Source organism: Rattus norvegicus, chromosome 1, assembly GCF_021556685.1.
Source record: "Rattus norvegicus strain SHRSP/BbbUtx chromosome 1, alternate assembly SHRSP_T2T, whole genome shotgun sequence".
Lineage (NCBI taxonomy): Eukaryota > Metazoa > Chordata > Mammalia > Rodentia > Muridae > Rattus > Rattus norvegicus.
The window spans coordinates 179,323,485-179,339,897 of record NC_141534.1 but is presented as its reverse complement, the minus strand read 5'-3'; the positions used below and the strand labels follow the sequence as shown (position 1 = coordinate 179,339,897).

The 16,413-nt window shown below is 47.6% G+C and overlaps 1 protein-coding gene across 44 annotated transcripts in view; it reads right to left on the bottom strand.

The window, feature by feature from the left end:
* The window catches only part of Mical2 (microtubule associated monooxygenase, calponin and LIM domain containing 2), a 184,407-nt gene that overhangs the window by 126,099 nt on the left and 41,895 nt on the right, over positions 1–16,413 (bottom strand). For 25 of the 44 annotated variants that reach the window (NM_001139508.2, XM_087576879.1, XM_087576894.1 and 22 more), the window contains 1 exon segment: positions 12,994–13,267. In NM_001139508.2, coding sequence (NP_001132980.1) covers positions 12,994–13,257 — 264 coding nt within the window. In that variant the 5' untranslated portion in view covers positions 13,258–13,267. 44 annotated transcript variants of the gene reach the window in all.

Genomic DNA, 16,413 nt, shown 5'->3' with positions numbered 1-16,413 from the left:
TACAAATGAGTGTTATTAGATTTACTTGTAGTGCACAGAACTGACTGTTATCTTTAAAACAAACAAAAACAAAAAAAGCCACAGACCTACTTTCGAAGGGTTTAAAGCTCACTTAAAGAGTCTAGTATGTTTTCAACTAAGCCAAAAGAAAACAACAACAACAACAACAACAAAAAAAAAAAACAAGTCCCAGAGCCACATCTGACCCCCTTCTCCTACCCTATGAAGGCTAGTCTGGGTTGTTTTGTTTGCTTTTTGAAACCCACTTCTTAAAAACACTGAGGAAACCTTTGCCACTTCCGAGGTTTCCAGGAATGGTGTAGACCCCAGTTAATCTTATAAACCAAAGTCTCTATGGGCTCTATGGATGGCTTCTACCACCCCAAGTCAGGGGAAAGAGAGCTCTGACAGCAGCAGGGGCCAGATAGCCCAACGAGGAAGCTAGACCAATTAACTAGTTCCGGGACCCCACTGCTAAGTACCTACTGGGTGCTAAGAAGGTATCTGGTGTGTGAAAAGGGTACAAGATTTCAAAGGTTCTGCAGCATTTGGGAAAAATAAATGGAGCAACAGGCTGTGCTTGGGGCTGGTGCTTGATTGAGTTATTTATGGGAAGTACAATAGAGTAGAATGGTGCTGTGTGGGTTTCCTCCGGAACCCTGAGATTCTCCTCCTTTTTACTTTATGTGTAGAGGAGTACAGCATAGGCCAGAGACCCCAAGAGCTAGAACCAAACGCCCAGCTAAGAACTGTAAGCTACAGTGTTCCCTCTACTTCAGGCACTGAGCCGCAGCCTTCCTACCTATGAAATGCTCGCCTAACACATGATGGGGAGCTCCCTTTTCAGCCCCAACCAGCACAGCAGGTGACAGCTGGAACAGCTTGGACTAGAAGGGATACAAACCAAGATGCTCAATCATGGGAAGGCAACTCCAGATCAGCCAAGAGGGAGAACATTTCTTTACTGTTCCCTCTAGCATTAAACAGAAGGAATGGGTTTTATCTCAACAGTTACTGCTTATTACTAGTATCTGTGACAGTGAAGTCTCCATCCATCCATCATACATACACACATACATACACACATACGCGCACACACACTCCACAAGTCTATCTGCCATAAATCCATCCATCTCTACCTATCCTCCCATCATCATCTCATACATCTGTCTATTCATCCATCCTTTCCCACGTACCCACCCATCCACCTATCCAACTACCCATCTGCCAACCTATCTATCTGTCCGGCCTTACATCCATCTGCCCATCCATCTATCCAGCCTCATTCACCTGACCATCCATCATCCAAGGAATTATTGTCCCCGTTGAATAAAATTTAATGGTTACTTTAAGACAAACAAAACAAAATACCCGCAGAAACTGGGAATTTAGGCAGAGCAGATAGATGGGGAGGTACCCTGGCAGTCAAACCTTTCAGAACATGAGATCTTTGCTTCTTTCTCTCCTGAGATACAAACTCCCCTAGACCTAGAGATCCAGAACTCCAGAGGTTGTGAGCACGTAACATCCAGTGACCCTTGACAAGGATTTCGAAACTGGAGAGCCCAGAATAATCAAATTGCCTCTGCTGTTATTCACATCTAAGATAAACTTACCCAGTGCTCCTTACCCAGCAGGTAGCATGGACCCCAACGTACTTTTATGTCAGTGGAAACAAAGAAAGGCATAAGGCTTAGCTAAATACAATGTTGTCAATCTATGGAGACCTCTCAGGAAAGCCTAGGCAATTCATTCACAAACACCAGTGCCAGCTAGACATTTCCTAAGAGATGACACTATGGGACACCCTAGAGCCAGGCATCCTAAAGAAAGGGAACCTCCTCAGGTACCCCCTGAACTTGAACTTTAGTGAGGTAGTGCTGCTACCTCTGTAGGGATGTCCTGTGTTAGGGCTTTACTTATACATCCTGCCCAGAGACAGACACTTCCCCTTAACTCCTAACAGAGAAGTAATCACAAAGTAGCCCTCAGGCAGCGGCAGGGGGTGGGGGACCCACAACAATGAACCCTGCTATCCAGAAACATGACAAACACCATAATTGTAGCTCAGATTGGGCACTGTTCCTAGATACTTAAATATATTAATTTATCCCAGCTTCCCAGACCCCTGTAAGGTGGGTGCTATTATAAACCTAAAACAAAAAGCCAGGGACCATAGCAGGCTATGAACCTAGGCTGCTATGACCCTATAGGCCATGCTCTCAGCCATGGTTCCACAGCCACTCTGATACCTCATCGAAGACTTGGGAGCATCCCAGGTGTACTATTCAGTGGAGGTCTGAGCATGCCTTCCTCTCTAGGCCCTCTCACCTCAGCAGTCCACGGCCAGCATCTTGCCCATGGGATTTAAGATACTGAACACATGATCAATGTTTCTTGTCTTGGCCCCATCTCAGAAGCATTGGCTTCTTCACATTGATGGGACTGCATGGGAGGTGAGAGGCTGGGCATAGGGAGAGGGCAGGAGGCCAGCGGGCAGATACCTAGAATCCCAAGACCCTAGGCATTATATTTAAGGAACAACACAGCCACCAGCCAACTGGAACATGGGTGCTCACAGACTCTGGAAGTCAGGTTGAAGCAGAGTATGCTCCAAGGGCCAAAACAGTTTCATAAGTGAAAAAAAAACCGAAAACCTCATATATGTCATCTGAGCCCAGTGACCACAACACCTTTTCTGATTAGAGAATTAATTAAGAAAAATAAAAAAGCAGAGTCGGGATATGGTTTTCTAACAGCATGGAGCCCTGGCCCCACCCATGGACTCTCGGCATCCTGTACAAAGAAAGCATTCCATCATTTTAGCACCTTTCCTCAAGACAATAGGCTACATTTTTCCACCTAAGAATTGTTGGCCTGAAACCACAGAAGGAGGGTCAGCGAGTGTGGATGTGGTTGGACACAGTCTCTGAGGACAAAAGATTAATGGCTTTCCCAGGCCTGCTATCTGCTGGTCCAGATGCTGAACGTAAGGGCTGGTCTTAGAATACATTGCCTTAAAGACTCTCTTGCAGGCACTGTGGGAGCAGAGGACCAATGTGCACATTTCCGATCTGGCAGGAGTGGGCAGGGAAAGTCAGTGGAGAGTTGGGGGTCAGAGCAGTCTCGGAGCCTTTTCTCACTGCTGCTGCAGGAAAGAGGAACTGGCTGCTGAGGGAGGCCTTGCTTTGTAACCAACCAGCTGAGGTGACCTTTGTGCTAAATAGGCCATCTATCAGTAGCACACAGGTGACATGGCTGAGATATTCCCTCGTTTCCCTGACCTGCAGGCAAGCTGTTTAAGCAAGCTGCTCCCTGGGACACAAGAATAGGGTCACTGTGAAGCTCTCAGGTGCATCAAGGTTAACTCTGGGTCAGGGGTTACCGTAGTCTACTCCTGTCTGTCTCTAGTACCCCTAGGATGTCACAAGTTCTTCCAGGAGGAAATCAGATCTGGTGACCCTGTACCCAGAAGTCCCCTGTGACTTTTCAACTCATTGAATAAAAAGGCCCAGTTCCTTACGGTATTCATACTCTCTGGCCCATCTTTAGCAAGAATTTCTTTCTTTTTCCGTTCTCTGTTGAAAATAAAGTTATTTCCATTCAATGTATTCTGACCACAGTTTCTCCTCTGTCATTTCCCTTCCAGGTCTTCCCCACCTCCCTATAGCAAGGATTCTAACTAATAGTTGGCGTCTGAATTGAGAAGTCCTGTAAGGGTAAAATTATCAGCTATTCCATGACTTGATACTAAAGAATGCAAAATACATTATAAGTAAATGCCATAGTTATTGGTTGCTAAAACAATAACACTTCAGATGTGTTTGGGCTAAATCAAAGCTTTGATTAGAATGAAAGAAAAAAAAAGAAAGAAAGAAAAAAGAAAAAAAAAGGACTTTGGATGTGTGCTGTCACGTGATGGTCTTGAAATCAAGCTGACTGAAATGGCCAAACACAAAATGGCAAATGCATAATTCCCTTCTCTGAAACACCCCAATCAGGAAAAATTCCAGAGGCAGGGCAGGGCAAGTGGAGCAGGGGTTACTGCTAGAGAGTACGGAATTTCTATTTAAAGTGTTGGACATTTATAGAAATAGAACCTGGTGCTGAGTGAGTGGGTGAGTTCTATAACCTCAGAACTCTAGAGATGCAGGCAGGAGGTTTAGGAGTTCAAGGCCAGCCCAGGATACATCATGAGTCTGAAGCTAACCTGAACTATGTGAGATCCTGTCTCAAAACAGACAGGCATACAGACGGTTGAGTAACTGCTCAATTCATGTCATGGAATTGGACCCTTAAAATGGTTGAGGTCACACATATATTTTACCACATTTAAACACCCCAGTTTTCTAGTGTCTACAGATGGTCATGTTAAACAGACGTAACAGAAGAGTCACGCTAGGATCTGCATATGAGAGAGGACACGCTCTCCCCCAGGCCTGGGTTACATCACTCAGTGCTATTGTTCCAGTTCCACAAGAAGCCTCTTTCGAGTACAGAAACTACACGTGATGGCTACAGGCCCAATCCTAAACAAAATATTTATACTTCCCTGTCTAAGGCTCAGGAAACATTGCAGAGGAAGGGGGCAGGAAGTCTGTAAGAGCCAGGTGATAGGCTGAGCTGTGAAATACCTGTCTCCAGGCACAAACAAGCAGAATTATCACTGTCACAATAGCTAAGGCTACCTACACTCAGACTACAAAGGACGCCCAGCAAGAATAAGTCAAAGTGGTGGGAGGCTCCCGGGTCCTACTCTTTCCCTGAGCTGAGCTACGGACTATTAATCCTGGGAGACCTAGGAGATGGGGCGATCGCTGTCTTTACTGGTAGACCTACGTCTGAGCCTACCTGACTGCAGGAGATAGCTCCAAGCCCACAGTCAGACAGACCGTAGTGAAGCCCACGGGTGACTAAACAAATAAATACACAGATTTGAAGATGGTCGAGAGATCTGTGGGAGGGGGCAAACCAAGAGTGGTGCCAGCAAAGTGGATACAAGAATAGAAGGGATAGTGAACCTTCCAGGACTTTCTCTCCTTGGATTAAATAAATAGCTGTCCCCTAGAAAGGGTCCTCAGAATGACGTCTTTCCTCTACAGAATGCCAGGGTGTGGTGTGTTTAAAGTCGTTTCACCAGTCTGGAGAGTACTTAGAGGTTATGAACATTTGCTGTTTTCCCAGATCATTCAAGCTCAGTTTCTAGCACCAACATGGCAGATCACAAATGCCTGGAACTGGGGCTGGGGATTTAGCTCAGTGGTAGAGTGCTTACCTAGGAAGCACAAGGCCCTGGGTTCGGTTGGTCCCCAGCTCCGAAAAAAAGAACCAAAAAAAAAAAAAAAAAAAAAAAAACCAAATGCCTGGAACTCCAGTTCCATGGGAATCTGACGCCGTCTCCTGGACTCCTTGGGTGTGGCACTCAGACATACGTGCAAGCAAATACTCCTTCACATAAAATAAAGTGTCTACGTTGTTCCTCCACTTTCTTGTACTGTTCACTGTGGCTCACATCATAGCTCTCTCAGACAGCATGGCCTAGAGACTGACAACTGATCCTTCAGTGGCCACCTCTGCCCTGAATTCCTGCTTTAAAAAACACGAGCCTTTTCTTTGAGGCCCCATGGCTATTTGTGGTTGCTTACGGCTACTTGCAGCTGAACACAGTCCTTGCTGACTCAGCAACAGAGGACAACTTGAAGTTGAGCCTGATGTACTTCCGTGTAGCTTGCCCTGGAAAATTCAAAATTCAAAATTCAAAATTCCTTGCTATGGAAAATACCCATCCGTCTGTCCGACCTTCATTCCTTCCTTCCTTCCTTTTCTTCCTTCCTTCCTTATTTTAATTGCTTCTTTGTGAATTTCACACCATGCATCCCAATCCCACTCATCTCCCCCTCCCTCCATAGTCACCCTCTGCCCTTGAGACCCCCCCCAAAGAAAACAAACAAAAAAATCTCATTGAGGAAGCCACGCTGTGTCACAGTGTGTCACACAGTATACCTTGTTGCCCCAAACAGCTTTTCTTGCAAATGTTCATTATGAGTCATTGGTCTGGTTAGAAACCTCTGGCCTCTGCTACACCATCAACACTGGATCCTCACTGGGACTTTTCTCAGATTAACAACAACAACAACAACAGCAACAACAATGACAACAACAATGACAATGACGGCGAAAAGGGTCTCAAAAAGCAGGACAGACAGAAGCCAGGCAGCTCTTTCTATGTGGGTAGCTTTCAACCTTCCATTCCTGCCTTCCGCCCTACCCAGACATCCGTTTATTTGGATAATCTGACCAGAGGCTCCCTAGGGCTTTGTACAACCCTGGGTGGGCCAGAGACTGCAACAAGAGTTTGTTTTTCTCCATGGTAAAGGAAGGCTGCTCTCCAGCCTTGCAGACCTATCGATTGGCTGATTTCCCACACTCCCTGGGAGCTCCATGAGTCTCAGATGCTGGCTGCAATCACTGTCCCCACCCCACACGAGAGAGATGCTCAGAGGCAAATGTAGGACAGGTGCTGCCATAAACAAGCAAAAGGAAGTTGGGATGGCATCTAAAAATTCCTCATGCAGCCTTGGGGATACCACAGCTCACAAGGGATAGCTTCAGGAAAAGGCTGTTTACCAACTTCAACACGCTTGCCTTTCTTTTTTGAGGCAGGGTTTCACCACCTAGCCCTGGTTGGCCTAGAACTCTCTATGTAAACTAGTTGAGCCTCTCCCTCCCTAGTGCTGGGATTAAAGGTCAGCATGCCTCACTAAAGGAAGGGTAAAGGATGGAACCCAGGGTTTCATGAATGCTAGGCAAGCACTACTGAGCTACGTTCTCAGCTCAGTTAGCTTTTTCTTTAAAAAACAAACAAACAAGTATATTTAAATGCAGTAATTACTCAGTATCTCTGGGGTTCTAATAAACCTCTATTGTTTTCCCCACAGACACCAAACTCTGTGATGTTTAAGTCTCTTGAATAAAACGATGATAGTGTTTGCACATAACCTGTGCAGATCTTCTATGCACTTCAAGCTAACTATAGATCACTTATAACAATACCAATAACATGCAAAATGTTATGTAAATGGTTTTTATTGTGTCATCTCAGGGCAGACAAGGAAAAAAAATCCATCAAGACAGACAAACTTATTTTTAAGTATTTTTGATCCATGGTTGGTTGAATCCATAGATAGAAAACTTAGGAATACATAGGGCTGACTGCGTCTCCACAAAATAAGTCACAAGTGGGCCCAGATTACTAACTTTGTATGAAGCTAGTGCAAAGAGAAGGAGTTTTCCTCTCAATAAAATGTTGTCAGGAGGTGACCACGGGCAGACCTCAAGTGCTTTATTGAGATAGGTGAGGTGTAGCAGTTAGCACAGGGTTGCAGTAGCAGGCTCAGTGAGCTCTGGCCAGGTGAGTGGGCAGATCCAGAATTTGCCTCAACTAGTCCTTGCCCAGAGTTCAGCACTTCACAGCCCTGAGCCAGAGCCACCTCTGCCTTACCAGCTGCCTGTACCTGTCCATATTAGGCAAAGAGGCACTTGACCTGCTGCAGCCCCACAGCATGACTTCAGACATCTGGAATGTCTGATAGGCTTATCCAAGCAGGAGATAGCAACTGGGTGCTCCCAATTTTACCCTTTCCACTCCCAACTCCCTCCCCAACTCTCAGCTGCAGGCCTCCCCAGTGACTTCACCAAGGCAGTGCAGGGGCTACACAGCAAGCTAGGTCATGCGTGAGAACCAGCGCGTGGGATCTACATGGGGAGGTGGTGCTGAGGCAGCCATGGTTAAGGGTCGCACGGGGGAGGACAGGATATGGTGTGTCAGCCCAGCTTGAGGTCCCTCCCACCCTCCTCCCCCAATCTCTGACAGGAACAGGAGTCTGCATGAGTCATGTTCTGCCAGTGAGTTTTTATGCAAGGTGGACAATACATGCTGGTCTGCAATGATAACCTATTTTCACAGGCAACCCAGGAAGGTGCTAGAAGGAGCTCTGGACTGGGAGGTGGGGAGTCCAGTCCACGGAGGTTGAGGTGCAGGTCCTCTGCCCATGGTCCTTCTAGGGCCTGTCTTTGACTTCAGGACCCTTTCCTTGCAGCATGGCCCTCAAAGCAGGAGGCTCTTTCCCCCACCTCTTCCTCTCATCCATCTGTCTGTCTGCCCATCCATCTGTCCATCCATCCATCCACCCTCCCGTGCCCTCCCCCTTTCTTTTCCATTACACAGCCAATGTCTCTTTCTATATTGCCTTTCTCCTGTTCTACAAGACAGACTCCTACTTATGTGGCAAACACCCAAACCATTTGCCCTCTTTTGAGAAGCATTTCCAGACCACCCCAGCCCCCAGACAGTTAGCCCGTTGTTTTCCTGTATTCCTGCATACTGGGGTGCAAACCTCTCTCCCAGCACTTGCATTCTTAGTGATTGGGATGGCTTGGTGTTTGCTGAGCATTAACTATGCAGCAGGCAGCACTCAAGGACTCCACAGGAAGTCTGTATTTAACCCTAACGGTTCCTCTATGAAGTAGATACACTGCTAATCTCATTCGACCAAGAACAGCAGAGACTGTAAAGCAGCCCAGGGAACCATGGAAAGATTGATGGCTATCTAGATAAGCCTTTGCTGCATAGTATTAGCTCAGTAACACTCATCCTGTGAATTATTAAACATGTACGGGAATAAGGAAGTAATTACACTCCTATCTCCATTATAAAAAGCTCGGGTGAGAACTTTTTCTTTACTGACAAAATCTCATGTATTCCCTGAATTCCTGGTCCTCCTGTCTCCACCTCCCTAGTACTAGGATTACAGGCATGGGCAATCACACATAACTTGAGAACTCTTCTTTTTTATATAATTTAAAGTTATTATTATTATTATTATTATTATTATTATTATTGTGTGTAGGAGGATGCATGCTGTGGAATGTGTGTGGAGGTCAAAAGATACCTTTTGGAAGCTTCTTCCACTTCCATGTATGTTTCAGGGATTGAACTCAGGTCCCCAGGCTTTCGTGCAAGTCTTTATCCACTGACCCATCCCAGCATCTAACCTGCAGTGTTTTTTTGTTTGTTTGTTTGACAGTGTCTTGTGTAGCTCAGGCTGGCTGCAAACGCGTTGTAGAAGGTAGACTAATACCTTCTTTACCCTTTTTACTGTGGGTCTAGCTACAAACACCTGCGGCTGGGGCAAACCAACAGAGCCCAAACCCTAGCCTGCTACTCACTGGCTTCCCCAAGACAGCCGTGGCTCCCAGCTGCCCATCCTACTTCCCTCCCTATCTCCTGGGCCAGCTGAAGAGAATACTATTCTCTTAAGTTGCTCCTAGCATTACATAAGTGCATGGATTTGGCGGTGTGACAACTCCATACCAAATTAAATATTGCAAGCTCCTCTGGTCCTGACATATGACCTACCCACCTGAATGTCACATCTGAGCCAGGTGTGGCACTAGTGCCAAGGTGGTGTCAATCTCAGTAGAGTTCATTTGGTTTGAGCCTTGGCTCACCCCATTTTTATCCAGAGCCACACCCAGGAAGCGAATTATGGAGTGCCTAATGAAACCCTCATAAATATTAATAGGTCATAAACAACGATCTCAGGTTAAATTATGCAATGCATGCTGTGTCAGTGCTCTGGAGACCTGTTAGGTCATTCTCCACTGAAGCTCTTCTCCTCCTAGTAGATCCTGGCCCCTCTGCCACTGTCACCAGCACATGCTGACCTGTGTAGCTAGAGATTTGGAAGCAATCACAGTGCTTAGGACCAGGAGTTGGGAAGGCTAGTCCCGATCAACTCCAGATGGTATTGGATTATGTTCCTCTCAATACAGAGAAGAGGTCCAGACAAATTGCATTTGTTCCCACTCACGCCTGTGGCTAACTGGGAACTTTAATTAAGCCCAGCATTCAACACACCTGCATTATCTGGAGTAGCATTTATGATCAACCACATATTTGCTAAGGTCTAGTATTTCTTATCTGGATGATGCTAAGCATAAACTATTATGTCAAAGAAAACAAACACTCTGTGTGAACAAGTCAGTGTCTGTCACGTAGGAGGGCAGGTGGGACCCATCCCTTGTGGCTTGGCTTGATTCATGAGAAGAACAGCAGCACGGCCTCTTAGAGCTGAGAACCCATCACCCATGCATGAGTTTGGTATGGGAGGGCCTAAGCAGAAATAAAGTAACCAGTAAAAGTGGAAAACACCTGTGTTTGTCTGCACTCCCACAGTCCTGGGAAACCGCCCCACCTTCATGTCAACCATGTGATGCTTGGCAGGGCTGATTACAGTAACCAGCTTTTCAGGATTGGACCATTATAAATTCAGAGGCGGGCCAGTCAAAAACTCACTATTGAACAGCAAGAGAAAGATGTGTCTTTTGGATCACAGGCCTGTGGAGATAGGACTCAGACATCTCAAGGGGAGAGAAACCCCAATCACAGTATAGGGGAATGGAGCAAAACATCCAATGTGGATGGAGGGGAGAGAATGGAAAAGACACGTGGTGGACCATCCTCTCTCCATGACTGAGTGCTTTCCCTGCTGGCTTAATGGGTTGGAGTTGGGTCTCCAAGCTCTCGGAGTCTTAGTCTAGATGGCCAGGGCATTTCCTGACCCTTCCACTCCTCAGCACAGGCAGCTTTTATAAGATGAGCTCTCCCAAAGCGGAAAGCCTCTGTTTCTCCTCACAAACCAGGACGACAATTCCTCGAGCTCTGAGTCGTTCCTATGGAGCACCATGAACTAAAGATGTCCTCGTTCCCTTTGTATCTCAAGTACCCACAGTGATCTGACAGACACAAGGTGTGGGGACTCTGCTGCTTCAGGCCATTAGAGCTTATAAAATAGGACTGGCCCGACAAGTTAGGCCACTCTCTGGCTGCTGATTTCCAGGGCCAGCCATGGCAGTGCATGCCAGTACGCTTAGCCATGAGGACAGGGACGCAGATGGACCAGCAGTTCCAGGCTATACATAGTAGGCTTGGCCAGCCTGGGCTACAGGAGACCCTGTCTCAAAACAAATGACGCCATGCTGACCAGTGTTCCTCTCATGCCATGCTGGATGACTCCCTCAGAAGGCTCACCTTTGATCAGCCACCCAGGCAATGTCACTTCTTAATCAAACATCTCTGCTAGACAACTGTAATCTTAGCACTGAAGTAAGAGAATGGCCATGAGTTAAAAGCAGCCTCGGATAACAGTTTTAAAGATTGTCCATGAGAGAGAGTTTGTCGAATAGTGACCACACAACTTCTATAGTGCCCTCCTTATGACTTTCTTGTGGGGCTCAGGGGCCATACACAGGGTCACTGTTTTTTAAAAGCCACCATATACAGTGACTAAAAGGTAACTCTGATGCTACCCTGGCCCAATTCCCAGGAAGCCATGAAGCAGGAAATCACAACTCTGAAGAGAGGCATTGGTGGGAGTGGCACGAAGGGCATCTGTCTTCTCCCTTTTTCTTTGCCAGCCTGGTATCCTCTAGATACCAGGCTAGAGCACAGCAAGATATTGGACCAGAATGGGGGCGGGGAAGGGGACAGCTCTGCTTCTCAGAGCTGAAGTGCACATGGTTTAGTACAGTTGGAACCCTCTCTGTCCTCTACACACTGGTGCACTGGGCTCAGGAGCTTGGCAGCTGCCTCCCTGGGGCAATGGAAAACAGCCGTATCCCACGGTGGCCTCAGCCACTCCCCATCACCAAAACAGAAACATAACAGGCTCCATTGCCATGGAGAGTTCAATCCTCTTGTTCTGGGATTGGCGCAGCAGAGAATTCCATGGGCTCCGCTGAACCACCTCCTGAGAGGTCTAAATGCTGTGCATTCAACATTAACCTAAACATACAGCCTGGACCTGGACCAGCAATAGTTCTCCAGGGCCAGCGAGGATCAGCTCTAGAAGCCTGTCAGGTGCTGGAATGTCAGAGATGTCAGAGGTGTGATGCTCTGGGCCCCAGCTTCACTGATGTTGCCAACCATAGACCACAGGGGACACAGCCAGTATATGGAGAATTAACTACAGGTGTGCTCCTGAGCGGGGACGTGGATCCTGAGGGAAGGCAATGTTAAGAGACCAGAGAACTATCTCGATGACCTAACTCTCCCTATCAGGGAGTCAGCTGGGGACAAGGTTTGGCAAATACAAAGCTTGCTGCATGAACAGAGGGTCTGAGCTCCAACTCCCAGCACCCATATAAAATCTAGGCATGGAGGCAGAAACCTGTAAGACCAGCACTGAGGGGACGGAGGCGGGGGATCCTAGGCTGTCCAGTCTAGCTGAGATGCCAAGCTCTAGGCACAGGGGAAGATCCTGCCTTAGAAGACTAATGTGGAGAGCAGTAGAAGAAGATGCCTGAAGTTGACGCCTGGCCTCCTCATCTGCACACACAGGCAAAGTGCACCCACCCCTTCCCACTCCTCACACAACAAAAATGGATGGGAGTCTTTCCAAAACATTGCTGCCGGCAGAGAGAACCACGTAAATGACACTGCTTAGGTAACTCTGTGCCTGAGCTGCGAATCACATAGAGCCAGCCTTCTAGAAGTCTGAACCCAGGTCAAACAGTTGCTGCAGGTGTTCAGTGGGCTGGCAGACAAAAGATACCTTGTATACAGAAGTTGTTCAGTGGGCTCGCAGACAAAAGATACCTTGTATACAGAAGTTGCTCAATAAACAGCCGGGCCCACAGGTGGCAAGCAGGGTTGTAGAGATGGAAAACGTAGGAAGTAGGATGGTAACATTGGCTTCACTCCCTCCATTTTGCTTGGGTTCCCTCCTTTGGGAATGGTACCATGCGGTAGCTGTGCTCCAGGACAATAGGACTGGCTTCAGTGCAGTCCTTCCAGAGAAAGGGAACCTTCCCCTGAGAACCACAATACGACACCCACAGGCGCATCTAGATATCTACTAAGAACCTCAACGTGGCAAGAACAATGGTTCCCTGTCCCACAGGGGTGAGGAATGTCCACAGGGTCCCCTTTACCTTAGTGTTCGAGCAGGCTTTTCCTCGCTTGTACTCCTTGTGGGAGCCACGCTTATCCAGTTTGTGCCACAGAGCTTTGGCCTTCCAGGTGTTCACCTTGGACTTGAGCTGGGTGTAGAAGTTTCTATGGTCCAGCGGATCTAGGTCCAGGAGGCAGGTAAGGATGTTGAAGGCCTGGAGGGTCCCTTTGCATGTGGTAGCTTGTACAAAGTTCTCGAAGACCTGGCTGGCCTGTGCCTGCTTCTCATCTTCATTCTCTCCCATGGTTCAGGAGCTGTGTGGAACAGTGGTGTGGAGGGATCAGCAGGAGTCAGCATAAAGGGAAGGCTAAGTATTACACCTGCAAAGGAAGCCATTGACAGGTGAGCCTTATATTCTTTAAGGGGCAAAAGGGCAGAACTCCATCCCTCATGCTCACCACTCCACATGAACCATATTTGGAGATGATCCAAAGTACCTTCTAGCCTGGCATGCCGCCTTGCTGGCAACCTTTCCCCCAGCCCCCACTCCTGTTCTTGGCCGGAGAACTGCAGATTGCACAAAGCTATATAAGTATACTCCGGAGAATGTCAACAGGAGCTAGGCAATCATGCTACAAGTCAGATGGCTCTGGAAACAGTGAGTAAGAAAAGGAAAAGGCCGGAAAGGATTTATGCCCTGTGGTAAACCTACCATTCTTGGTGCTGAGGATTGATTAACATGGATTCTACATAGCTATAAGTATGTCAGTGCACAGATTAAAACAAAAAACAAAAATCCCATGGCCCATCTTCCTCCAGGCTCCTCCATCATCTTTACTGATTACCCTGGGTTAGGACTTTCCCCTATACAGGTGGCAAAAGGCAACCGCTCAAAACTCGTGTTTCTGGAATCTGCCGGAAACACACCATCTTCCTCAGTCAGATAACCAGAAGACAGACTTGCATGGCCTTCTCACTAGCAAAAGGAGCCCATCCTGTGTAAGACCAAGCAGGGAGCTGTTTAAACAAGGGCTTAGGTTGATGCAAGGGAGAAACTCAATGGGGTGTTCATTCACATCACTGAAATAGCTTGCTTGGATTTGAGGCAGGCTTACTCTCTCTCTCTCTCTCTCTCTCTCTCTCTCTCTCTCTCTTTCTCTCTCCCCACCATTCTAACCTTAAGCATTTCTTAGGAAAATCATTTCAACTTCAAAGGGATGAAAATGAAAAAAAGCCACTTCCCTAAAGCAAAGCTATTTTTTGTCCTCAAGATGAATGGAGAGTTCGGGAAGGTCAGCCAGCATGGGGGGTATGGGCTAGCCAATCTGTCCGGGCTCTGAGGAGCCTGGCAATGGGAGACTGGACAAAGCACAGAGTACAAGGCCCCCGGGCAGCTTCACACTCCCCAGATGGGATCATTTATGGAGGGCACATCTGGATTGGAGGTTGGTTTCAAAATACCCAAAGCGGTCAGGAGGCTGTGTATCTTTCCTCTTAATCTCTGATTCATCCACAACAGTTTCTGGTGCTTTCACTGGTGTCAGCATTACCCTGGGTGCTGGGAACAGTGATGGTTGGTACAGAGACCCCATCTGAGGAAGAGGACAGAACAGTGGACAGAAGAGCACTTGTATCGTTTGGACAAAGAGTGTGGGAGTGCTCAGAGAAGCGGGTGTCCTGTTTGGCTTGGAGAAGTCCCCAGGAGATGCCGAATAGCCTCTATTATGAGAAGGAGAAGGGTTCTAGGACAGATAGGGGAGTGGGCATCATGGGCCATGGAGACACCGTTCAGAGGCATGAGTCTGGAAAGAGGGGGTACAGTTACATCAACAGCAAAGTCAAGGCATTAGCAGTGCAAGCTTTTAGCAAAAATGGCAGGGTAGGGGTTCTGAGACACATCATGGAGTATCCCCTCCAGGCCAAGTCTCATGTGGGAGCCCGTCCTCCCTACTGCTCCCCTGAGAGTGTCCACTGTGCCTGGCCCTGTCTCACATGGAGATTAACCCCCATGCCTGTGCGAGGTCTCACCAGTTTGTACGCACTGACCAGGCCTATTCTTCAGGAGGGCCCACCCGGCTACCCTGATCCATGCCACCCAAGAAGATACAGAGGTGGTGAGGGCTGGCAACACTAGTGCCCCGCCTGGTTTGGAGGAGTCACGAATTCCTTCTCTTGTGCTCCCTCAGCTCCTCTAAGATCCCCAGCACTTGCTTGGCATCTCGGGCACCAACACGGTGGCCTCCCATGTCTCATCGTTCTCTACATGTCTCACTTGCCACCCAGAAAGCACCGACAGAAAGCAGGACTCATCCTCGTCCCAGCGTGCATGCATTCCCAGACTCTCTATCTTTGGAAGCGGAGCGGCGTGCCACTGACGGAGGAGGGTGGAGGGGAGCAGGAAGACAAGCAATGCTCCCAAGGTTCTAGTGCAAGCCCACAATCTTGCCTGAGGATGAGACGGGGTAACCTTGGGGCTACGGGAGCAAGGGTACAAAGCCCCCCTCACTGCCACATGGCCTCACACAAGCCACTCAGGCCCAGGAAGTCCTGGGCACGTGTGTTGAGGTATATAATTCATGTAATGCCTATTGCACCCAAATCCACTTCTCACTCCCGGCTTCCGTCTAAAATCTAAAAGTGCATGCCGTTGGCAAGTATCAAGTCAGATCTGTCTCCCAGACGCCAATTTACAAACTGGAAGAACTTGTCTCCTCCTGAAACCACTTAAATCCTGTACTGCAGTGTGGGACAAGCAAAGGCTGCGCTGAGGGTCTGGGGGTGTGAGAGTTCCCAGAACTGGCTCTTATCTAGGGTAAGGAAAAGGGCGGTAAAGAGCCCATGGAGGAGTTAAGTTTGGCCTTGGACATGCATCTCACTGTTCCAGCTTGAACATGCCCCCCCAGATCTAAACAGTCTTCACTTCTTAAAGGACCACATTGCCAAGCCACGCCAGTTCAAGACGGCATTGTCACATGGTGGGTGGCCATCTTTGTGGGAACATCAGATCATTTATTTAGTCAGGGAAACCAGGGCTTGCTAACTGTATGATACCAGACAAGTCATTTTAGTTGGTCACCTCAGTTTTCTCATCTGTAAAATGGAGATAGATGATACTTCTCACAACACAGAGTTACAAGAGAGAAGAGCAATCAGGTTTGGGATGTCCTTAGTAGTATTTGCTGGCCTTGTAATTAGCACCAGTCTTTCAATAGCTCAAATATCAACTCAAAAGAAGCATAGGTCCTGGCTTACACTGGCTTCCCAAAGCATTTGCCTAGTGTGCCCAGGTTTGAATCCTGCAACTGACCAAACAAAAACAAAACAAACAAAAAACCAAAACCAAAACAAAAACAAAAAACCCCAAAATCCCGAACCCTGCTAGACTATTTTCCTATGCTAAGAACTTACATATACCTTAAAACTATAGGACAAAGCACATCCTAGTAATATCAGCTCTTGG